Source organism: Pseudophryne corroboree, chromosome 4 (genome assembly GCF_028390025.1).
Source record: "Pseudophryne corroboree isolate aPseCor3 chromosome 4, aPseCor3.hap2, whole genome shotgun sequence".
In the NCBI taxonomy this organism is placed as follows: Eukaryota; Metazoa; Chordata; class Amphibia; order Anura; family Myobatrachidae; genus Pseudophryne; species Pseudophryne corroboree.
Window position 1 is genome coordinate 354,086,494 of NC_086447.1, and position 25,090 is coordinate 354,111,583.

Consider the following 25,090-nt stretch of genomic DNA (forward strand, 5'->3'; position numbering starts at 1 on the left):
TATACAAAGTACACTGCAATAATTTTTAAGTTCTAAGAAGGCAAATGCGCTTCAGCCAGGAGTCTGAGTATAGTTATTCTCAAGGCAAATTTTCTACTTGGTAGAGAAAGGATTAATACACATTCGTATGTTAAGGACTCAGGGCATGTCTGTTGCTTTCCCAGATGTATTTCACGCAATCTTCCCACATCACATCAGGGTATATAACTACATACGTAATTTCCTGTCTATTATTTCTTATAGACCCACTGAATGTAATAAACTAATGTTTGAAATGGAGGAAAACATATAGTATGTTGGCTGAGAGACTGCTATCTACTGTACAAAACCCAAGTTTTTGTTTCAGCAATGAAATGGTGTTGCTCAGAAATGATCATTACAGTTGTCAGAACCAGATATTGCTGTCAGAGCAGCTTATGTCACTTAAATAAACAATCAGAACAGTGTGTTATCAGCCCGATATTGCAGTCTCAGGCTGTCCTGTCCCTATGATCTTCCATAGTTGGCTTTTCCTGTGGAAATATGATTGTAGCGTATTCAACTTGGTCCAATACGCACAGATCTGCTGAATTTCTGTAGGGCTCGCTACTCCCAAATTCTAACACTCCATAGTCTACAGTGTAAACGGTAGGATCCTGAGGAGGGTTCTCCTGCAATTATTCAAGCAGAAAGAGGTATTTCAAATAATGAATGAATTATATAAAATATAGATAAATACGCAGTTACATTTCCACATTTCTGTCTATTGTTTTGCTAACTTTTGCAAGTTCAACACTGTCATTTGCTAAGGACAAAATCAATTTATTTCTGACATGACATCATTTGATTGAAACAGAAGGCTTTAAATTATGCATAAAGCAACACTATTGTGAAAGGACAGCAAATACTGCAAGGGTAATCCATTTTAGCCTAGGTATTAGCAACATGTGCTTCACTGTTACAACCAAGTCATGTGTATTATCATTAAGAAACAAGACCTGTCAAATATCTATGTTAAAGGTTTTCCCATAAAAAAAGTAAAAAATAACAATGTTCAAAGACCTCTCAGTAAGCAGAAGCTACAGTAAGGGGCATAACCAGAACGTTGTGGGCCCCATAGCAACATAATAAAAGGGCCCCTGTCCCAGTGCTTCTTGAGAGACACCTCTCCACAGCAGATATTTTTTATGCCCCATAATAGTGCCTTAGTTTATTTTCTGAACCATAGTAGAGCCATAGTTAATACATACTTGCCTACCCTCCCGAAATGGGCAGAAGGCTCCCGAAAATTGGGTGTTCCTCCCGCCCCCCCCCCCTCCCCCCCGGAAAGGTGGGTAAGTCTACCACTTTCCCAGGCAGCCCCCTGCACCCCACCCTCGGCCACACCCCGAGCTCCCCTTCGGCCACCCACAACAGAGAACAAGTGGGCGGTTCGAGGGGGATATGATGACGTGATTTGCGCTGAATTGCATCATCATAGCTCCGCCCCCTGCTATTCAGTGCCAGTTTTCACATTCGTGCTGCCACGCCCCTGGTCTGCCCACTTTCTCCACCGGTCATGCCCCCAGACTGCCTCCATTGCTGCCGGCCACGCCCTCATTAGCCTACCACACTGCCATCTCCCGGAGGAGGGTGCAGCAAGGTAGGCATGTATGAGTTAATATTATGTTAACTGTTCACAGTGTTCCACATTAGCATGCCCTCCAGTTCAAATGATGCCACTTTACAGTGCCCTAGTTCATGGTATGCCACACTACAGTGCCTTCATTTCATATTGTGCCTCATGAAAGTGCCCCAGTTCTTATTAAGTAACATTATAGTGTCCTCTGTATTACAATGAGTAGATTAGATTATGCCACATTACAGTGCCCTCCAGTTCAAATTATAGTAACATAGTAACATAGTATTTGAGGTTGAATAGAGGCAAATTGCCCATCGTGTTCAACCTGTTTTAAGTTGTGATGATTCTACAGACTTGCTAAATAATGTTTTATGACTAGTTAGCTACGATAACTCATGTTACCCCCGGATTAACCACGTTGATATTTTAAGTATTATAACCTTGGATAGCTTTTTTATTCAGAAATGTATCCAATCCTTTTTTAAATCCAATTACAGAGTCCGCCATTACCTCCTTCCCTGGCAGGGAATTCCACATCCTGATTGCCCTAACAGTGACGAACCCTTTCCTCCCTTGCGTTCGGAACTTTCTCTCCTCCAGTCGCAGCGAGTACCCATGTGTCCTCCTAAACTGTGTTCTATTAATAAATAATTCCTCTGATAACTCTTTGTGATGTCCCATTACAAATTTGAAGATATTAATAATATCTCCTCTTAGGCGCCTCTTTTCTAGTGTATACATATTCAGCCTAGTAAGTCTTTCCTTATAGTCCAGTCCTTCTAGGCCTTTAATCAATTTAGTAGCTCGCCTTTGAACACTTTCGAGTTCACTGATGTCTTTTTTTATACAATGGTGCCCAAAACTGAACACAATTTTCCAGGTGCGGACGTACCAATGCCTTATACAGCGGCATGATTACATCCGAGTCCCTTGTCTCAATTCCCCTTTTTATGCACGCTAGCACCTTACTTGCCTTCTTTACTGTGTTTTGACATTGTGTACGGTTATTAAGCCTATTATCAATGAATACCCCCAAATCTTTTTCCAACTCTGTTTCCCCTAGGCGTTCCCCATTTAATATGTAGGATGCAAGTTTGTTTTTAGTCCCAAAATGCATAACCTTGCATTTGTCTGTATTGAATCTCATTTTCCATTTAGACGCCCAGAGTTCAAGTTTAGATAGATCATTCTGCAAGGACTCCACATCCAATTCTGAATTAATTACCTTATGCCACATTACAGTGCCCTCTTACCATTATAACATCCACTGCACACTCCTCACACTGAAAATGCAATGTCACACAATTCAGGCTGGGCAATGGATCAGACCCAATTGCTAAGTAGACAAATCTGGGAAATCTGTACTGTATGCAACTTTATAACCTGAATCCAGACACAGCTAAGCCTCTGACCTCCATAGCAACGGCACCCTTTCAACCCACTATAGTTATGCCCAGGGTTGGACTGGCCCACAGGGGAACAGGGGAAACCACCGGTGGGCCCCACTGCCTGGGAACCCACCTCCTCCTCTAGGAATCTGGTTCCAGACTGTGCACTTGAATTGTACATTATACATATTATCTACAGTGCATAGCTGTTATAAATCTGGTACATTATCATGCATGCACTAACAGTATTTACTATATATATCAATCATGGGGCCCAGATAAATACCCCTAAGCATGGGCCTCTACCACTGCATTCCCTGGTGGGCCCTCTATGCCCCAGTCCAACACTGATTGCGCCCATGGCTACAGTAGCACAAAAAAGTGCAGTTGTATTGCAATTTGCCACCTTCCGTAACCAGCTTTTGGAATAGTCCAAGCTGTTTATAGAAGAGTTTTCTGATGAACTCCAGTTTAAACCACATTTCAGTGCACCTTGCTTTCACTTAGGTGCTGGGTGACACTGGCATTTTAAGGAAATCAGTACTGTCATTTTAATATAAAATGCCCTCATGCAGTACAACACAGATCACAGTTTTACTCTTTTATGGAAAAAACATTTAACAATGTGTAGGTTCTAACCAAAACTATGAGTTATTTAGTAGGAACATAGGACCTAATTCAGACCTGATCGCTGTGCTGCAAGTTATACCGTCCTGCGATCAGATAGTCGCCGCCCAGAGGGAGTGAAAATTTTCCCCATGCAAATGTGCGATTGCATGTGTACGCTGTGCGAAAATTCCCCTCAGTCAGCGGACAGCTGCAAAACCGTTCGCATCACATAGTAACAAAGTAACATAGCTTCTGAGGTTGAAAAAATACAATTTGTCCATCGAGTTCAACCTATTAGTGGTCTCCTACACTGTATTATTTTTAGGACTATTTTATCTGTTGTGAATGTTGGCTGTTCTGTTTATTCCTCTTTTTTTTTTTTTTTTACTAGAAAACGTGATCTACCTGGCATAACCCTTTATATCCTTATCCATTAGGAATGTATCTAGCCCATTCTTAACAATAATGACTGAGTCCGCCATTACTACTCTCTCAGGCAGGGAATTCCAAACACGTATTGTCCTTACTGTGAAGAATTCTTTTTGTCTCTGTATGCGAAATCTCCTCACCTCTAAGCTAAGCGGATGTCCATGTGTCCTTTGTGTTAATCTTACCTAAAACAAATTCTCCGCAAGCTTTGTGTATTGTCCCCTTATATATTTGTGAATGTTAATCATGTCCCCTCTTAATCTCCTTTTTTCCACTGTGAACATGCCTAGCCTATCAAGCCTTTCCTTATATTCTAGCTTCTCCACCCCCTTAACCACTGAATATTGTTTCCATTCTGTGCAGTGTATGCAGTCTGTGTGTAGCTCAATACTTACTCCTACAGTGCGAAGAAATCAGGCTGATCGGGGCAGGAGCTGACGTCACACACCCTCCCTAAAAACGCTTGGGATCGCCTGCGTTTTTCCAGACACTCCCTGAAAATGCCCAGTTACCACCCATAAACGTCCTCTTCCTGTCAATCACCTTGAAAACAGCCGTGCGATCGAACTTTGTCTCACCATCCTGTCACTGTTTGGCGATACACGTGCACATTGTGGTGCATATGCATGCGCATTAGTTCAATAATCACCCGCTGTGAGAAAACGCACAGCAGCATTCAGATCTGAATCGGGCCCATAGATGCAACATTATATTGGCATAGTGCAATCTGATCCAACAACTATATGTTGTACATGATTTGATATTATATTGTAATAGGCCAAGACTCAGGTGTGTAGTAGTGTAGGGCTGGGATGCTGAGCTGGCCTTAACCAATATGATGCCCTAGGCAAGATTTTGGCTGGTGCCCCCTAGCACCACCGTTAGTTCCGCCTCTCACCCTGCACCCTTTTCCCAGCACCATCACCCATAGCTGTCCTTATTTTGGTGTTCCTACTCCCTTTATTTTAAAAAGGAACAGTGCGCACATTCGGCACACAACACAAAATGGTGTGTGTTTTTGCTGGCAAGGGGAGTGGCCATACATTAGTACCCCCAATTCAAATTAGACCACACAGTTCTGCAACTTTATTCACATGTTATCATATAATAGTGTCCCTAATTCACGTTACATCACACAGTAGTACCACTTTACCTTGTAAACATTACTCCTCACAGTAGTGCCCCTTATTCACATCACACTGAATGGCCCCTTATTCACATTACACCACACCATATTGCTCTTTATTCACATTAGACCACACAGTAGTGACCTTTCTATATGTAACACCACACAGTAGAGCACCTTATACACATAATGCCACACATTAGTAATGCATTTATACACATAATACCACACAGTAATGCCCCCTACACATATAAGACACATTATTAATGTCCTTATAAACATAATGCACCTTACACATTATGCCAACCTTTATTAATGCCCTTATACACATAATGTCCCCTACACATATGCCGCACATTATTAATGCCCTTAAACACATAACAACACACATAATGTCCCCTACACATATGCTGCACATTATTAGTGCCCTTATACACATAATTACATACATAGTACCCCTTATACATATGACGCACGTTATTAATGCCCTTATACACATAATGAAACACATAGTGCCCCTTACACATTTCCTGCTCATTATTAATGCGTTTATACACATGACATGCATAATGCCCCTTACACATATGCCGAACACTATTGCACAACCAACCCACCCACACACAGCACTCACACAACCTCTGCCTCTGCTTGGATACAGATGTGTCCTCATACATCTTGTCTCAATGCGCCATGCAGCAGGAGATACCTGTCGTGAGTCAACTGGCAGCTCTGCTAATGTTGGGTGCCTTTTTTTATGAAAATGCATCTTTTTTGCATAGCTATGTGGCTAGGATGCACAAGCAGTGTCTGGTGATTAAAATGATATGCGGCATGCCTATATCAGTGACGTGCGGTGGGGTGAGGCAGATCCTTTCCTGTCATACTAACGTTTTTGCCAGAGTTTTGACTGTATAAAGTATATGAAAAATACAAATAATATGTTTGAAATATCTTGTTTGCCTTATTCTAATCGTTTTTATAGCCAAAACTCTGGAGTAAAAAGTCTATGGCAGGTGAGGCATTGCCTCCCCAGCCTATCTTTTCAGCACATCTCTGATCAAAACCCAGCAAATTTTCATGGAGTTTATACTGCTGCACCTGTGTATAATGCCAAGATGCACACTTTGGCTCATATATTTCATGTAAACCTAGCTCTGGTGCTAGCCAGTGTCTCCTGAGCCATTTAGCTCACCGCACATCCCTGAGTCCTATATAGAGTGTGCGACTGTGGCTGTTTCTGCATACAAAATGCTACACACAGTATATAGGCATGCCGCATAACATTTTAATCAGCAGAAGCTGCTGGTGCCCATAGGCATACCAAACATTTGCCTAGTTTGCCTATGCGTAGGGCCGGCTCTGCTGGAATGTAAAAGATTCACCATTGAAATGTCTAATAGGAGCCCATTAGCAGGTCCAGTGGGGCCCAGCAATATGTGAGGGCAGGGCCGTTTCTTGCGGCGAGCGAGCCGTGCAACTGCACGGGGCGCCCGCCGCTGCACTTCTTGTTCTCGTTGAATTCCCCCTCCTCCCGAGTACCCAGCTAATCGCGTCATTCCGCGAAACTCCGCCCCCCGAGCTGGGTACTCGGGAGGAGGGGGAGCCAAGCTGCAGCAAGGGCCGGCACCGCGAAGACGAGGGAGAGGCGGCCGAAGAGTGGAAAGAACCGCTTCAAACGTAAGTCAGCCTCTCTCTCTCTCCCCCCCGCCACCTGCCGGAATGTGGGGCTCTTGCCTGCCATCATCTGTAAAATGAGGACTCTTGCCTGCCGTAATGTGTAAAATGGGGACTCTTGCCTGCCGTAATGTGTAAAATGGGGACTCTTGCCTGCCGTAATGTGTAAAATGGGGACACTTGCCTGCCGTAATGTGTAAAATGGGGACACTTGCCTGCCGTAATGTGTAAAATGGGGACACTTGCCTGCTGTATTGTGTAAAATGGGGACACTTGCCTGCCGTAATGTGTAAAATGGGGACACTTACCTGCCGTAATGTGTAAAATGGGGACACTTGCCTGCCGTAATGTGTAAAATGGGGACACTTGCCTGCCGTAATGTGTAAAATGTGGACACTTGCCTGCCGTAATGTGTAAAATGGGGACTCTTGCCTGCCATAATGTGTAAAATGGGGACACTTGCCTGCCGTAATGTGTAAAATGGGGACACTTTACTGCCTAATGTGTAAAATGGGGACTCTTGCCTGCCGTAATGTGTAAAATGGGGACTCTTGCCTGCCGTAATGTGTAAAATGGGGACTCTTGCCTGCCGTAATGTGTAAAATGTGGACACTTGCCTGCCGTAATGTGTAAAATGGGGACTCTTGCCTGCCGTAATGTGTAAAATGGGGACACTTTACTGCCTAATGTGTAAAATGGGGACTCTTGCCTGCCGTAATGTGTAAAATGGGGACTCTTGCCTGCCGTAATGTGTAAAATGGGGACTCTTGCCTGCCGTAATGTGTAAAATGGGGATTTAATGTATCAAGGGCATTGCGGTGTATGGCATAATATATATATATTTTTTTTTTCCTGTGCTCGCAGTGATCTGTCGGTGCAAGGTCAAAAACTGGGGTGTAAGGTAGTCTTTGCAGATGAGGCTACGCCCATTTTAAAGAGACCACTCCTGTTTTACCAATGCCATGCCCCCTTTGCCGGGAGCACACGCGCATGCCTTTTACTTTTTATATCTATGGGGGGGGGGGGGGCACATTTTTAAATCTCGCACTGGGAGCCAAATTGGCTAGAAACAGCCCTGTGTGAGGGTTAGCATAGCACTCACTACCACATCAGCCACAGCAATACATTATTCAGATTATGTAACATGTCATTGCAAAATACAGGTGGAACACACTATTTTTCCATCAGGTGTTTCCTGTGAGAAGATATAGGCTGATACATTCATTAGCAAGGCAAGCATACTTGTATCTGGTCACGAGAAACAGTTATCAGAAAATTATTCCATCTCATCTGTACTGTGCAGACATTGAAGTTATAGAGGGTACTGATTTTGCCTGTTAATTTAACAGGGGTGATAAAGGGATGTACCCTTGAGCTTTAATGTCTGGTGCCATTCAATTACAGCCCGTTTTTCTTGCCCATTACATGAATCTGTTTTTGACATTAACACATAGAAAACTGAGACAAAGGGAGACATTTTACTAAGCAGTGATAAGAGCGGAGAAGTGAGCCTGTGGAGAAGTTGCCCATGGCAACCAATCAGCACTGAAGTAACATCTTTAATTTGCATACTATAAAATTATACAGAGCTGCTGATTGGTTGATGGAGCAACTTCTCCACTGGCTCACTTTTCCGCTCTTATCACTGCTTAGTAAATGTCCCCCTAAATTACTATTTTACCAGTAATTATTTACCGCCACTGGAGCTCTGACGTGGGACTCCAGAATGGTAAGTAATTAAACATGGATGCAATGTATGCAGTGTAGGACCCCCTGAACCCAAGGCCCCATGTGCACCGCACTTATTGCACCCGTTATAAAAACGCAAATGGTTCCAAGAACTGTGTGTACGGTGCCCAAAAACATCAGGGATTTCTTTTTGGGTCTGTTCAGACGTAAAAAGAAATCCTTGTTAAGTACAGCCTGTAGACTGCCTTCGGGGACTAAATGAATAGCCCTGGGGGATTAATTAGCCCATGGTAAATTACCATGGTCAATTTAACACCCCGCCCTCCCTCAGTCTATGGTAGTATCTTCACATATACTTTATATAGGGTGCAGACATCCACTTTGGTTGCTGTTAAATGAGGAACATGTATAGTGCTTACCAGATTCCTCACTTGTGGCTGTGATGGTTTATTTCCTAAAAGATTAAGAAAAATCAAATAAAAAGAAATCTGTTTAGTTTTTACAGGAAATAAAAAAATGACTCTACTGAGATCTAATTTACAGTATCTGCTCTTATTTTGTTTAAAATTAACGCTATATACTTTAATACATTTTCAATATTTTACTAGTTACCAGGAAATGGTACACACTCAAAGCTGGCTATGGCATACCTCCCAACATCAGGATATGGGGAAGTGGGACTCCTAGAAGCTCCACATCCAAAAGGGGGCGTGGCCTATAGGAAAGTGGCTGTGGCTTTGTGGGAGTGTCGCGATCGTGAAATAAGCCACTGTTTTCTGTCACTATGGGGGCATGCCAGGGCTCTGTGAGCTGCTGGCATGCCCCCAGACCCTCTGTCTCCCATGAATAGAGGCCTGCGCACAGCATCTTTTGCTAGGCAGAGCAGCGAGTTACAGGAGCATCCCAACTAACCCCCCCATCCCCCACCACGGGACAGCAGGACAGTCCCAAAATAACTTGACAGTCCCGCGAAGATTGGGACAGTTGGGAGGTATGCTATGGGAACTACGCCTCAATTGGCATTATTACAGGGCAGGTGTAATGTAACCAGTAAATAATATTATAGAACATGTACTGTGTTGCTAGGCAGTGATATTTGTGGGTGTACTCTGGAGTATGCAGCAGCACTGTAGAAAAAATGTACAAAATCACAATGACACTATACCCTTAAGGTGAACCTGTGCCCAGTGGGTATATGCAACCCGTACCTTGTAGGTACAGTATATGCTTTATATGTACTTTTATGTACCTATTTAGTAAATTATTTAAAAGGGGATCAGTATGGTATGCCGGCGCATACCAACATCGGCATCCCGTGTGCCAGAATGCCGGCAGGTGGGCAGAGTGCAATGAAGCCCCTTGCAGGCTTGCTGCGCTCACCATGCTGCAGGCTCAGTGGCGAGCTTAGCTCACCACAGGTTCTATTCTTCCTCTATGGGTGTAGTGGACACCCACAGAGAGGGAATTGCCCTACTTCGCCGGTATTCCGGTGGTGGTATAGTACCCCTGTTGGGATCCCAGCGTCAGTATTGAGGCAGTCGGGATCCCGACGGTTGTATTTTAACCGCATACCTTTAAAAGATCATTTAGTATTCTATATTAGTAATTAGTATTCTATAATACATTCTCTACCTTATCCTATTAGACCAGTAGAGGGTAGTTTATTAGGCCATAGTCCAGTGCAAAATAATGAAGAGAGACGTGTGCCACTCAGCTTTTTTTCCTCCTTTATTTTTCCCCAACACCGGATTTAATAGTGGTAGGAAATAGGGCAGCAGAGCCAGGGGCATTTCTAGAGAGGAGGAGGCCCGTGTGTAGGTTCCATCTGGGCCCCTTCCTCCCTAGCCGACGGCAGCGCTTCGCTCTGGGCACTAGGGTCACTAGGAGACCCTAGCGCTGTCCCAGAGTCTACAGAACACGCACAGATCTTCGGAAAAATGGTGCGGCTGACATTTTCCCAGTGATTTTTATATTGCGCATGCGCAAAACACTGGTAAAATGGCACTGCGCCATTTTCCCAGTGATTTCTGCAGCGCTGCTGCTGCGCCGAGGAACTGCAGAGGGTAAGTATTAAAAATAACAGGTGCAGGGTGTGCGGTGTGGACCCCGGGGGCCCGTGTTCACCGCACACACTGCACCCATTATAAATACTCCAGTGATCAGAGCAGAGAATACGATCTGCAAACTTTATTTGTTCTAGGGAATAGGACTGCCACCTAGCAACAGCAGGAGGATATCGGGAACAATTTTCTCAACAATCCACTGCTGCCAGGGAAAGACAAAGTTTGAAATCACTTTCATGCTGACACTAAGGCGGAGGCGGATTGGAAACAAAAAGCGGCCCTGGAAAAATTGTACTAGTGGCCCCACATGGGCAGCACCAGAGGTGTAAGGTCTAGCCATGGGCCATGGCAGCAGCACCCTCCCCCCAAGACTTTCCAGATAGTGGGCATGTCCAGCATCAAGGGGGAAGTTAAAAAGAAATAAAATTAAATATTATGAGCACATTATATGATACACCTTCAGAATTTAGAAACTATATAATTCTTTAGAAAGATATACAGTATTTTCTTGCTTATTACACCAACCGTATCCCAATCACTATTCACTCAATCTTATATGTCAGCCAAGCAGGCAGACAGAGCATACACTAGATCATCTGCAATCGCAGGCTAAGTGGCAAAGTAATTTTCATATATGCAAATTATTTTGCATCTTATTCACTATGTCTATAAAAATGACCACATGTCCTCTAACAAAACAGGCCCCACAGGTGTGTTGGCCCACCGGGAATCTTCCCTGTAAACCCTATGGCCAATCCGCCTCTGCACTAAGGGGTATATTTTATTTACTAAAGTAACATTTTTATATCTTTTTTATTTTTAACAATCTAAATCGACGAAAACTGACGTTGTATTTCAGGGTCTAAATTACATTTTCACTAACAGTCAATTTTAAAATCGATTTGACAATTGCCATTGATGTTTGTCAATTTTTAAGTAGTGTAAAGTCTGTCGTTCAAATAGGCCTATAAATATCATCCAAAAAAAAAAAATTGCAAAAGAAATTGAATGTCACTTACTTTTGATTTTCTATTGGATAAAACATATCACATGCACAAGAAGCTTCTGTGGTTCCTCTTATTCTGCTGTTCAGCATGTGCTGCACTGCCCCGCAATGCAATTGTAATTCAATTGCAATCGTATCGCAAAAACCTCCAATAGAGGTTGACACCATAGGCAGAAGCATCACTGCTATATTTCCGATCTCAGGACACACAGGCGACGCCATCGGCCAGCCCCGAAAACGGCCATGACACGCTGCCCACGAATGCCTGTCGCCTTTCAATAATTATGCAAATGCATCCTTCCGGGATACAATCACATCATGATAACACATGCACTGCAGCCGCTGTACATTCACAGACGGCCAAAAATCAGCTGTTTGCCCGGTATGTTTTTTTGACTGATTTCGCTTTTAGTAAATATCTGATTTGCAAAATCAACTAAATTGGCAAAAACAAACAACAAAGTCCATCTTTGGTCAATATATACCACACAATGAAGCTGCACCTGCCCAGCAGCTAGGTAGTGCACAGATTACATGCATTCTGGCAGTTGTGTGGGGCTACTGCTCACTGAATCAGTTTCTCGGAAGCCTACTGATGGCAATCATGATCCCTTATTAAATAAAGAGAGAGAAGAATACAATTGCACTATAACTGCTATAGCCAGACTAAATAAAAGGTAGCCAAAGGATGCAGGAATTAACAATTTTATTGAGGACACAGTCACCATAATGCATCAAATTCAAATGGTAATAAAATAAACTGGGAAGGTGCAGTAAAATGCGAGTCTAAAATGTAACACAACTGAGCAGTGAAACAGTCCAGTATAAAGTTGTAACATAAATCCATTCTGCATCAAGGTAGAACTTTGAAGAATCGATATGAGACCCTGGACTAGTTTCTGTGCCTTACTCTGGTCTTTCGGAGGTTTCTAAAGGAAAGGCAATAACAAAAGGTACTATAACCAAATTCCATAGCAAAGACAACCAACAACAATCAGGGCCGTCTAAAGAGCAGTGTAGGCCCCTGAGCAAAGCAATGCACAGGGGCCCTACCCATCTTCCAGCGGTAAGAGTGGGGGGTGCTATCAGTGGCAGTTTTGATGTCCCGCGGGCGCTAGGGGGTGTTCTATCGTCCGCTCAGCATGTAGGACCTGGAGCAGTAATTTCTGCTAATTACTCCTTTACTGCACAGATGGAGGGAAATGGGATGGGAGGGAGAACATTAAACCTAAGAAGGGGGCATTGGGCTGAATGAAGAGGCCATGATACATGACTTCCAGAGTAGTAGGGGGTGTTTAATACACAGGGGAGGGGTGGATAGTGGAGTGGGCTTAATATTCATCAATTTCTTGTGGGAAGGCAACTTGCTTTATTGCAGATATCTCCAGTTCCTGGAAATAGATTTCTTAGCATTCAATAGTATAAACAACTAGAGAGTCACACCTTTCAGGGGGTACTGGGGACTTGGGGATCAGAGTTCAGGAGCCAGAGCAATCCACCAATAAAAATATAAAACTGCATATTAGGCGTGTGGAGGTGGAGCAGGGACCAGTTGCTGGAAGGCTGATATCCCTGATTCTGGGCATAGTAGAGACAAGCTGCCAGTGTCCACTGAAAGGCGAGAGTCAATCCCAGCTTTTGGAGTATACCCTCAGAAAAACTCTAAGTCAGACAGAACTTGAGATATCTGGATGGGAAGAGCAATTAACAGGCTTGGATGGGGACTGCTGCTTTGAAGTCGAATATCTCTAGTTCCCCAGGGTCGATTTTAAAAAATCTGATACCCCTAGAAAAAGGGGACCCTTAGCTATCAGCCTAAGGGCCTTATACTCCTGGGGCCCTTGGCTAAGTGCCCATTAAGCCCATATGGAAAGACAGCCTTGACAACAATGGCAACAGGACTGGCTGGGATTGGAGCTGTTGCTAGGTGGTAATCCTATTCCCTAGAATAAATAAAGTGTGCAGGTCATAGATTCCTGCAAACTAGAGTTTGTTTGTTGGGAGGCTTGCCACCTAGCAACAGCAAGTGGGCAGATTACCATATACCTGGTATTTGTGTAGAGGAATGTTATTTTAGCAAATCAGAAGGCCTCCAATAGTATTTGGCAAAGAATCTAGCAGATGACCAATGGGCAGCCTGTATAATGGTCTGGACAGACAAGCCCTTTGAGTCAGCCTTAGTAGTCGCATCTCCACGAAAGGAATGACCGTTAAAACAAGATGCGTCAATTTCCTCTCCTCTAATAGCTGACACAATCCAACCTTGGATTGTAATAGGCCTAGAAGGTCTAATTGTTTTTCTGCAGTTGATGAAAAACTGTCAAATATCTTGTCTGTAGGGAGGCGTGAGAGACAGGTATATAGACCAGAGACTACACAAGATTATTATATGATTATTATATGAATCATCCCTGATGATGTAAAATTCCACAATGGAATTACCTGCCATAGAAGTTTTTGTGTGGCCATTAAAAATGATGTGATACCCTTATGGCTTCTGAGTAAGCCATGGGTTGGATATATTAATTAAAGTGAGTGATACATCCTGAGCTCCAAAGGCTAGAGCCAATAAGAAGGCAAGCTTCGAAGAGCTGGAAAGTAAGATCACTGTAGCATCCAAAACCACTATGTGTGACAAAAATGGATCAATATCCCAAGTTTCTAGGATGAATTGCTCTAGATAAAATACCTCTCAGCAAGCATAGGTAAATTCTATGTGCTCAGCTGTATGATCTGATGGTGCTGATGAAATTTCTAGTTCAAATTTGTGACCAAAACATTTAAGCCTAATTGAATAACAGAAATTCAGAGATTCCCAAAAATAAACTATAATCATTGCAGACTATCTAGCCTTTGTCCTTGGTCTCAATAAAGCGTTAATGAGAGTTGTTGTGGGTGTAGCTAGGGGTAAGTCCATCAACAGACCATCAATGTTGCCATCAACATGGAGCAAGATAAATTCTGCAGAACGTCTAGAAAGCAATCAGTAGGAAGCCCCAGCATAACTTTAGGACCTATTCTGAGATGTGCAGTGAGGGGAAACCAAGATTTGGGTGGCCAAACTGGCTAGGCCAGAATGATTTGATTAACCTAACCTATTTTGATTTTGTCCAATACTCTTAACAGAATAGCCAGTTGGTGAAATGCATTCGGAAATTAAATGTTCATCCATGGAAAAGACAGTGTGTCTATCTTCCATGTAGAAGATCTTCCACCCTTCATTCAGACTCTAGAAACAAATAGAGGAGTTTGAACATTCAAAGGAGAAGTAAAGAGCACTACCACTGGTGTACTTAATGTTAAGACAATTTTCTGAAACACGTTTTTTAGAGACACTCTGTTAAATAATAGTCTCTCTCTGGACAACACATCTGCCAGTTTGCTTGTTTCTCTAGGAATGTGAATGGCTGAAAGTAAAATTTCCTTTGTATGACCCAATGCTACATTTTAAATGCCTCCTTGCACCATGATAAGGAGTGGATACCACCCATACTACTCATTCTACTGGAGACCATTCTCCCTTACAGATGTGTTCTCCTACATCCTTGCTGTAGTCACGTTAAACAGCCCTTCTAGTCATGCCATGCCTTGGAGTTACTCAGTAGCACCAAGCGTCTTTATGTGTCTACGTCACATTGTTATGTGAATAGGAGGCAAAAGCAGCTTATGCTGATTACAATGATATGCGGTATGTCTATATGCTGTGTGTGACTGCAGCTGCATCTGCACATGAAATGCTACGTTACAGTGTTTTCCTGGGAATGGCCTGTAACGTAGCATTTTGTATGCAGATACAGTCACAGTTGGACACAGAATATAGGCATGCCACGTATCATTTTAATCAGCATAAGCTGCTTGTGCGTCATACAGTGATGCAAATAAGTTGCATTTTCAGCAAAAAAGACGCCCGGCATTAGCAGAGCTGTCAGGGAGCTGCTGGCTCACTCATGCCAGGCATCTCCTGCTGGGATGCAGATAAAATACCGGCTGTCGGGATCCTGGCATTCAGGATACTGAAGCTGAAATCCCAACAGCTGACAATCCAGACAGCCAGGGCTATTCCCACTCACGGGTGTCCAAGACACCCTGTCACAATCCTGACTGTAGGTTTTATATTTGGTGACTTACCCCTGCCATCTGTCCTGGATCCTGTGTCTTTTCACTCACGGAGTTAAACAGCTTGTCAGTTTTCCTGAGTTCTCTGCCTGAGAGGTAATAGGTAATCAGCTCCACCTGTGGTGATCTCCTGTGTGAGGCTGAATTCAGTAATCTAAAAGCAAGCATCCTGTGTTTTGCAGAAGTCCAGGCTTCAGTGTTCTCTTGGCCTGCTAGGCCTCATTCTACATCACAGCCTTGGCTAGAGTAGTCACATGACAGTGACATCACCTAATCCTGCCCACCAATCATCAAGGACCAGGAAGTATAAATCAGGAGGCTGAGTTGTAATCTGGGCCAGTTCCTTATGTCACATACAGCCTTGTGTGGGTCTTAAGCTGAGCTCCCTAAAGGTAACCTTTGTACCTAAGTTCCTGTGGAAACTCTGCTCCCTTGTTACCGTTTGGTTTACTTGTGTGTTGCCATTGGATTTCACCATTTCCCTGAGTCTCAATGTAAAGGTACAGCTGCAATGTTTCGTCTTAAAGGCACAGTACTGAATTCCGTGTTCTCCCCTGAAAACCACAGCTGTCGTGTTTCAGTTTTACTGCTGTTGTAGTTGGGATCTCCAGGGCTCAGTACCTCGTGCCTCAGCATCTCCGTGCCTCAGCACCTCCGTGCTCCCAGCACCTCCGTGCTCCCAGCATCTCCGTGCCTCAGCATCTCCGTGCCTCAGCATCTCCGTGCCTCAGCACCTCCGTGCTTCCAGCATCTTCGTGCCTCAGTACCTCCGTGCCTCAGCACCTCCGTGCTTCCAGCATCTCCGTGCCTCAGTACCTCCGTGCTTCCAGCACCCCCGTGCCTCAGTACTTCCGTGCCTCAGTACCTCCGTGCCTCAGCACCTCCGTGCTTCCAGCATCTTCGTGCCTCAGTACCTCCGTGCCTCAGTACCTCCGTGCTTCCAGCACCTCAGCATCTCCGTGACTCAGCACCTCAGTGCCTCAGTACCTCCGTGCCTCAGTACCTCCGTGCCACAGCACCTCCGTGCCATAGCACCTCCGTGCCTCAGTACCTCCGTGCCACAGCATCTCCATGCTTCCAGCACCTCCGTGCCTCAGCACCCCTACGCACCCCAGTGTCTCTACGCACCCCAGTGCCTCCACGCACCTCAGTGCCTCCAAGCACCTCAGTGTCCGCAAGCACCTCAGTGTCCGCAAGCACCTCAGTGTCCGCAAGCACCTCAGTGTCCGCAAGCACCTCAGTGTCTCCAAGCACCCCGTGCCCTTTAGCACAATTATACCTGGTATTCTTCACTGATTCATCAGTGCCTTTCCAGTTCTGTCTTTCAGGAGACCTTCAGCATGCCTCCTGTCTGCCGACCTAATCCTGCATGAGGAGAACCTAGATTCGGCCATCTCTGCTGCGGTTCCTCTTCCCAGTCACCGGAGGAAACCCAGAGTCCACAGCATTTCCAAACCAGGTCAGTGGTAGTATTCACATAATCCTCCAGTCGCCCGCACAGACTTCACTACACCGGGTTCACAAAAACCTCAGTCATGACAGTAGGAACTGGCCACATGGACCCGGCCGAAAGTGTTAGTCTGACGCATGACCTCCTAAGCAATATTGCAGGACGCTTGGAAGGTCTGGAGTCGACTCAGCATCGATTGGCACAGTGTCTGCAGCGGAATTCGTCCTCCAGAGATTCTATGACCTTCTGCTCTAAGACTCCTGACCAACTGCAGATTTTCTACCAGATGTTACTACAGTTACAAGAACTTTTGTCTAGTATTCTCTCTGTGATGCCTGATCTCCTCAGGAATACTACCAACGTTGTTGATCCTGTTTTGTCCCATCCAGTTAATAGAGTCTCTTCCTCTGCGCAAGGGAAAGTTTTTCATCAGAGCTATCCACGGCCCAAGCTCTCTGAAGCTGAACGTCAGCGGCGTAAGGAGCTACATCTCTGTCTTTACTGTGGAAATTCTGGTCATTTTGTTAAAGACTGCATTCTTCGCAAGCCAGGTAATAGTGACAAATCTCAGTATCATAGTGCTCATGTCTACAAGTCATCCACAGTATCCGATTCTTCTGCTGCTGACGGGGGTATCAAGAAGGCTACTCTTCTGAGAGAGACTCAAATTTATGACTGGGGTCCGGTGGTTAAAAGACCTTATCCCAAGTTGGGTGTCCAGAGAAGAATGTTCAAGCCATTTACAGTCACAGAGGAGTCCGTGTCCACAGACCCAGGAGGGGCGTTTTCAGAGCATCCAGCCCCAGGAGGGGCGTTTTCAGAGCGTCCAGCCCCAGGAGGGGCGTTTTCAGAGCGTCCAGCCCCAGGAGGGGCGTCTTCAGAGCATCCAGCCCCAGGAGGGGCGTCTTCAGAGCGTCCAGCCCCAGGAGGGGCGTCTTCAGAGCGTCCAGCCCCAGAGAGTCTTCAGAGTGCTGCCCAGCCAGTGAGTCTACAGAGTGCTGCCCAGCCAGTGAGTCTACAGAGTGCTGCCCAGCCAGTGAGTCTACAGAGTGCTGCCCAGCCAGTGAGTCTACAGAGTGCTGCCCAGCCAGAGATTCTACAGAGTGCTGCCCAGCCAGAGATTCTACAGAGTGCTGCCCAGCCAGAGATTCTACAGAGTGCTGCCCAGCCAGAGATTCTACAGAGTGCTGCCCAGCCAGAGATTCTACAGAGTGCTGCCCAGCCAGAGATTCTACAGAGTGCTGCCCAGCCCCGTGAAGAGGGGGCTCTTGCCTCAGCCCAGCCCCGTGAAGAGGGGGCTCTTGCCTCAGCCCAGCCCCGTGAAGAGGGGGCTCTTGCCTCAGCCCAGCCCCGTGAAGAGGGGGCTCTTGCCTCAGCCCAGCCCCGTGAAGAGGGGGCTCTTGCCTCAGCCCAGCCCCGTGAAGTGGGGGCTCTTGCCTCAGCCCAGCCCTGTGAAGAAAGGGCTCAGCCCGTCCCGGTTCCAGCCGGTCCAGCAATATTCCAGGCCCTGCCTGGTCAGTCCGTCCCGGTTCCAGCCGGTCCAGCAATACTCCAGGCCCAGCCTGGTCAGTCCGTCCCGGTTCCAGCCGGTCCAGCAATACTCCAGGCTCCGCCTGGTCAGTCCGTCCCGGTTCCAGCCGGTCCAGCAATACTCCAGGCTCCGCCTGGTCAGTCCGTCCCGGTTCCAGCCGGTCCAGCAATACTCCAGGACCAGCCTGGTCCGTCTCCTTTGGCTCCAGCCAATCCAAGTATCCTCGGATCCAATCCAGTCCTACTCGTCCAGCCAAAGCTTTCTTCAGTTTCATCCTCTAAGCTTTCGTCTGATGGTTTTCCACCTATTTACTTTGATGGAGATTTATTGCAATATGCCGCTCTGGTTGAACAATTTCTCTCTCGGATGGAGTCTGATCCTTCAGGTGCAGTAACTCTTTCCAACGTTACTCGATATCTATTCCTGGCATTCAGAGGAAGAGCTTTGGAGTGGGCCAACATGCTCTTTGAGAGTAATGATCCTGTGTTCCATGACTTACAGACTTTCAGTAACGCTGTAGTTAAAGAATTTAGTCCTAAACCTTTGGAATCTGCATCAACGAAGGTCCTAAATTCTTCTGTATGAATTTCTCAAGTTCCTCTAAGATTCAAGATGGGTGTCCGGAGTCCACCCTTGAAGAGGGGGATACTGTCACAATCCTGACTGTAGGTTTTATATTTGGTGACTTACCCCTGCCATCTGTCCTGGATCCTGTGTCTTTTCACTCACGGAGTTAAACAGCTTGTCAGTTTTCCTGAGTTCTCTGCCTGAGAGGTAATAGGTAATCAGCTCCACCTGTGGTGATCTCCTGTGTGAGGCTGAATTCAGTAATCTAAAAGCAAGCATCCTGTGTTTTGCAGAAGTCCAGGCTTCAGTGTTCTCTTGGCCTGCTAGGCCTCATTCTACATCACAGCCTTGGCTAGAGTAGTCACATGACAGTGACATCACCTAATCCTGCCCACCAATCATCAAGGACCAGGAAGTATAAATCAGGAGGCTGAGTTGTAATCTGGGCCAGTTCCTTATGTCACATACAGCCTTGTGTGGGTCTTAAGCTGAGCTCCCTAAAGGTAACCTTTGTACCTAAGTTCCTGTGGAAACTCTGCTCCCTTGTTACCGTTTGGTTTACTTGTGTGTTGCCATTGGATTTCACCATTTCCCTGAGTCTCAATGTAAAGGTACAGCTGCAATGTTTCGTCTTAAAGGCACAGTACTGAATTCCGTGTTCTCCCCTGAAAACCACAGCTGTCGTGTTTCAGTTTTACTGCTGTTGTAGTTGGGATCTCCAGGGCTCAGTACCTCGTGCCTCAGCATCTCCGTGCCTCAGCACCTCCGTGCTCCCAGCACCTCCGTGCTCCCAGCATCTCCGTGCCTCAGCATCTCCGTGCCTCAGCATCTCCGTGCCTCAGCACCTCCGTGCTTCCAGCATCTTCGTGCCTCAGTACCTCCGTGCCTCAGCACCTCCGTGCTTCCAGCATCTCCGTGCCTCAGTACCTCCGTGCTTCCAGCACCCCCGTGCCTCAGTACTTCCGTGCCTCAGTACCTCCGTGCCTCAGCACCTCCGTGCTTCCAGCATCTTCGTGCCTCAGTACCTCCGTGCCTCAGTACCTCCGTGCTTCCAGCACCTCAGCATCTCCGTGACTCAGCACCTCAGTGCCTCAGTACCTCCGTGCCTCAGTACCTCCGTGCCACAGCACCTCCGTGCCACAGCACCTCCGTGCCATAGCACCTCCGTGCCTCAGTACCTCCGTGCCACAGCATCTCCATGCTTCCAGCACCTCCGTGCCTCAGCACCCCTACGCACCCCAGTGTCTCTACGCACCCCAGTGCCTCCACGCACCTCAGTGCCTCCAAGCACCTCAGTGTCCGCAAGCACCTCAGTGTCCGCAAGCACCTCAGTGTCCGCAAGCACCTCAGTGTCCGCAAGCACCTCAGTGTCCGCAAGCACCTCAGTGTCTCCAAGCACCCCGTGCCCTTTAGCACAATTATACCTGGTATTCTTCACTGATTCATCAGTGCCTTTCCAGTTCTGTCTTTCAGGAGACCTTCAGCATGCCTCCTGTCTGCCGACCTAATCCTGCATGAGGAGAACCTAGATTCGGCCATCTCTGCTGCGGTTCCTCTTCCCAGTCACCGGAGGAAACCCAGAGTCCACAGCATTTCCAAACCAGGTCAGTGGTAGTATTCACATAATCCTCCAGTCGCCCGCACAGACTTCACTACACCGGGTTCACAAAAACCTCAGTCATGACACACCCACAGCGTAGGAATAGATCCTGTGGCGAGCGCAGCTCACATGGAATAGATCCTGTGGCATGGGAATAGATCCTGTGGCAAGCGCAGCCTGCAGCATGGCAAGCGCAGTGAGCCCACAAGGGGACTCTTAGTGCTCACCCTGCTGCTGGCATTCTGGTGGGGCGGGATGCCACTGTCAGGATATTGACAGCCGGCATCCCATCCGCTGGTATAATTTATGTAACCCCTCCTGCTGCATGTCATATTATTATTATTATTATTATTATTATTATATTTTATTTATAAGGCGCCACAAGTATTTTGCAGCGCCGACAAAGGCCAGTACAGGGAGCCAAAACTTAACATTACAGTAAATAAATAACAAAATAGAGTACAGGTAACAAAGAGCACCACAATTCTCAAAACATAATACAGCTAAGATGTAAGTAGCGAGTGAGTGATCAGCGCACTACTGGTGGCCATAGATGGAGATGAGCCTTCACCAGCAGGAGAAAAAGCGGGTAAAGATGGTCGCTGAGTAGGAGAGGACTGTGAGTGAAATGTGTCTAGAAGAGGGTTTTGACAACCAGAGGAAAGTGGGCCCTACTCTGAGGAGCAAACAGCCTAGTAGGAAGGGGTGCCAGACAGATGACATGAGGTGCAAGCAGGTGGGAGGAAGCCTGATGGCAGGGTGTAAGCAAAGCAGAGATGGTCAAGGCATGAGGCAGGAGGATGGAGGAGCAGCCTCAGGACTAGGTTATGCATCGGAAGGGTTTGATTTTCTGAATAGGTGGGTTTTCTGTGCCCGTTTGAAGCTTTGCAAGGTCGGGCAGAGTCCAATGGAGCGGGGGAGCGCATTCCACTGAAGGGTTGCAACACGTGCAAAATCTTGAACTTGAGCATGGGAAGCAGTGATCAGGGTAGAGGAGAGGCGACGGTTATTGGCCGACCATAAGGGTCAGGAGGGAGTATGAAGGAAGAGGTGGTTGGAGATGTAGGGGGCATTGGAATTAGAGATGGCCTTGTATGTGAGGGTGAGGAGTTTGAAGAGGATTCTGTAGGGGAATGGGAGCCAGTGCAGATTTTGCCGAAGGGGAATGGCAGATGTGGAGCGGCGGAAGAGGAAGATAAGCCTAGCTGCAGAGTTCAGGACAGATTGGAGGGGAGCAAGATGGGAGCAAGTGAGGCCAGTGAGGAGAACATTGCAGTAGTCGAGCCGTGAGTTTAGTTGCACTCTGGGAGAAAAATGGCCTGATGTAAGCATTGTTGCGTAGCTGGAAATGACAGGATTGTGCCAGAGCTTGGATGAGGAGTGCAAAGGAGAAGGAGGAGTCAAGAGTGACGCCCAAGCAGAGATATTGGTAGGGGGTGTTACTCTGGCTGGGGGAAAGATAATGAGTTCAGTTTTTTCCATGTTGAGCTTCAGAGACTGCTCAGCCCTCCAGGAGGAGATGGTGGACAGGCAGCTGGAAACCTGAGGGGGACAGATCAGGAGAGGAGAGGTAGAGTTGTGTGTTATAAGCATAGAGGTGGTTGAATGCCAAAGGAGTTAATGAGCGCACCCAGGGAAGAGGTATACAGGGAGAACAGAAGGCGTCTGAGGACAGAACCCTGAGGGACACCAAAAGGAAGGGTGTGAGGTGGTGCCGGAGACAGACACAAAGAAGGAGCGGTTAGTGAGGTAAAAGGTAAACCAGTCAAGGACAGTGCTAGAGAGGCCAATGTTTTGGAGTGTGCAGGGGATAAGAGGATGATCCATGGTGTAAAAGGCAGCAGAGAGAGCCATAAGGACAAGCAGGGAGAAGTGGCCCCTGGATTTGGCCGAAAACAGGTCATTGGTGACTTTCATCAGGGCAGTCTCAGTGGAGTGGAGTTGGCGAAAGCCAGATTGTAGTGGATCAAGGATGGAGTTGCCAGAGAGCTAACTTGTGAGATGGCTGTAGACCAGTCATTCAAGTAGTTTGGAGGCGAATGGGAGAAGAGAGATGGGGCGGTAGCTAGTGGGTGATGAAGGGTCAAGGTTGGGTTTTTTGAGAATAGGTGAGACCAGAGCATGTTTGAATGGAGAGGGAAAGATGCCGGTAGAGAGTGATAGGTTGATGAGGTGAGCAAGGTGGGAGCAGGCAGTGAGGGATGGGAGGGGGTCCAGGGGGCAGGTTGAGGGGGAAGGATAAGATGAGGGAGTGGACTTCCTTGTCTGTAGTGGGACAGAAGGAGGAGAGGGTGGGATAGATGGAGGGGAAGGATGATGAGGGTGGGGGGCAGCAGAGCGGTGACGGGAGGAGATATTGTGTCGGATTTCCTCAATTTTTGAGATGAAGGAGGAGGCAAAGTCAGTGGCAGTGAGGGAGGGTGGGAGAGGAGGAGGAGGAGGGGGACGGCATGGACTAAAGGACTGAGAAGAGATGAGTACTTGGAAAAATGATTGTTTGGCGAGGGAAATAGCAGAGCTGTAGGAGGAGAGAATAAACTTGAAATGGAGGAAGTCCACCAGAGAGCGAGATTTCTTCCAGAAGCATTCAGCGGAGCGTGAACATTTTTATAAGAATCGTGTTGCTTTGGTGTGCCAAGGCTGGGGTTTAGAGCGGCGAACGGGGACAGAGGAGAGGGGGGGGGGCACAGAGTTGAGAGCAGAGGTTAGGGAAGAGTTATAAAAAGAGGCTGCATGGTTGGGACAGGTCATGGTGGAAAGAAGTGAAAAGAAAGTCTCTAGGGAGGACAGGATAGTGGGATCAAAAGACCCGAGATTGCGTCTGGTGATGGTGGGTCTGGGCATGGAGAGGGGAAGATGAGAGGGTGAAAGAAAGCAGATGGTGGTCAGAGAGAGGGAAGGAAGAGTTAGAGAAATCAGAGAGATCAGATCGGTGGGTGAAGACAAGGTCAAGGGAGTGGCCGAGATTGTGAGTAGGGGTGGAGGTCCATTGAGAAAGTCCAAAGGAGGAGGAAAGGGCATGAAGATTTGTGAAAGCTGCATTAGTGATGTCAATAGGAATGTTAAAGTCACCAAGGATGACAGAGGGGAGGTCGGAGGAGAGAAAGTGGGGTAGCCAGGCAGCAAAGTTGTCAAGGAAGTAAAGTTGTCAAGGAAAGGTGAACAGCAGCCAGGGGGGCAGTAGATCACTGCCACAAGGAGGTGAATGGGGTAGAAGAGGTGGATATTGAGGCAATATGCATAAGGAGGGGTATTGAGGCAAGATGTGTAAAGACATATCTGTAATTGCTGTGTCCTAAGAAACAGCCCCGAAGGGAAGCATCTGATTTCATCATCTGATGTAATGGACAGGGCTAGAGGAGATAAAATGAGGGGCATTCGAGACCTGAGGATAGGTAAAGTTACCCAGCTCCTTAGGTCTTCAGCTTCTTGATAGTGCATGCAACAAATGAGCATAGGCGTGCGCACGGGGGGTGCCTGGTGCGCACAGGCACCCCCTAATGTGCGGCACCCCCCACACGCCACGCTGTCTCCAGCACAGCGGAGTAGTGATCGCTGTGGTCCGCCGCCGAGCCCAGCTTGCTGCTCTGTCTGCACTGACTGAGGTGCCGTGCCCGTGCACCTCCTCTCCCTCTGGCCCGGATAGGCAGTTCATGTTGATCTGGAAGGGTTTTCTCTAAAAGTTGGCGTGGCCACGGGGGTCCGTGATTAGGCCACACCCCCAACTTTCCCTGTGCTCGACGATCTGTGTGCAGCCCTGCCTTCTCCTGCTGGTGCAGGTGGATATCTAACAGCAGCCATCCCATGAAGCCCAGCCAGGAAGGAGAAGGTAAGGTTTCTGTGTCCGTGTATTTGACAGTGTGTATTAGAGTTAGAGATGTGCACTTGAAATTTTTCGGGTTTTGTGTTTTGGTTTTGGGTTCGGTTCCGCGGCCGTGTTTTGGGTTCGACCGCGTTTTGGCAAAACCTCACCGAATTTTTTTTGTCGGATTCGGGTGTTTTTTTCAAAAAACACTAAAAAACAGCTTAAATCATAGAATTTGGGGGTCATTTTGATCCCAAAGTATTATTAACCTCAAAAACCATAATTTCCACTCATTTTCAGTCTATTCTGAACACCTCACACCTCACAATATTATTTTTAGTCCTAAAATTTGCACCGAGGTCGCTGGATGACTAAGCTAAGCGACCCTAGTGGCCGACACAAACACCTGGCCCATCTAGGAGTGGCACTGCAGTGTC

The 25,090-nt window shown here is 46.7% G+C and overlaps 1 protein-coding gene across 1 annotated transcript in view; it reads right to left on the bottom strand.

The window, feature by feature from the left end:
• LOC134910906 (uncharacterized) overlaps window positions 1-25,090 on the bottom strand; it is a 111,829-nt gene continuing 86,739 nt past the window's right edge. The window contains exons 5-7 of the mRNA XM_063919293.1: window positions 15,713-15,740; window positions 8,935-8,969; window positions 1-650 (exon numbers count right to left, since the gene is read on the bottom strand). Coding sequence (XP_063775363.1) covers window positions 471-650; window positions 8,935-8,969; window positions 15,713-15,740 — 243 coding nt within the window. The 3' untranslated portion in view covers window positions 1-470. The remainder of the gene's footprint in view (window positions 651-8,934; window positions 8,970-15,712; window positions 15,741-25,090) is intronic.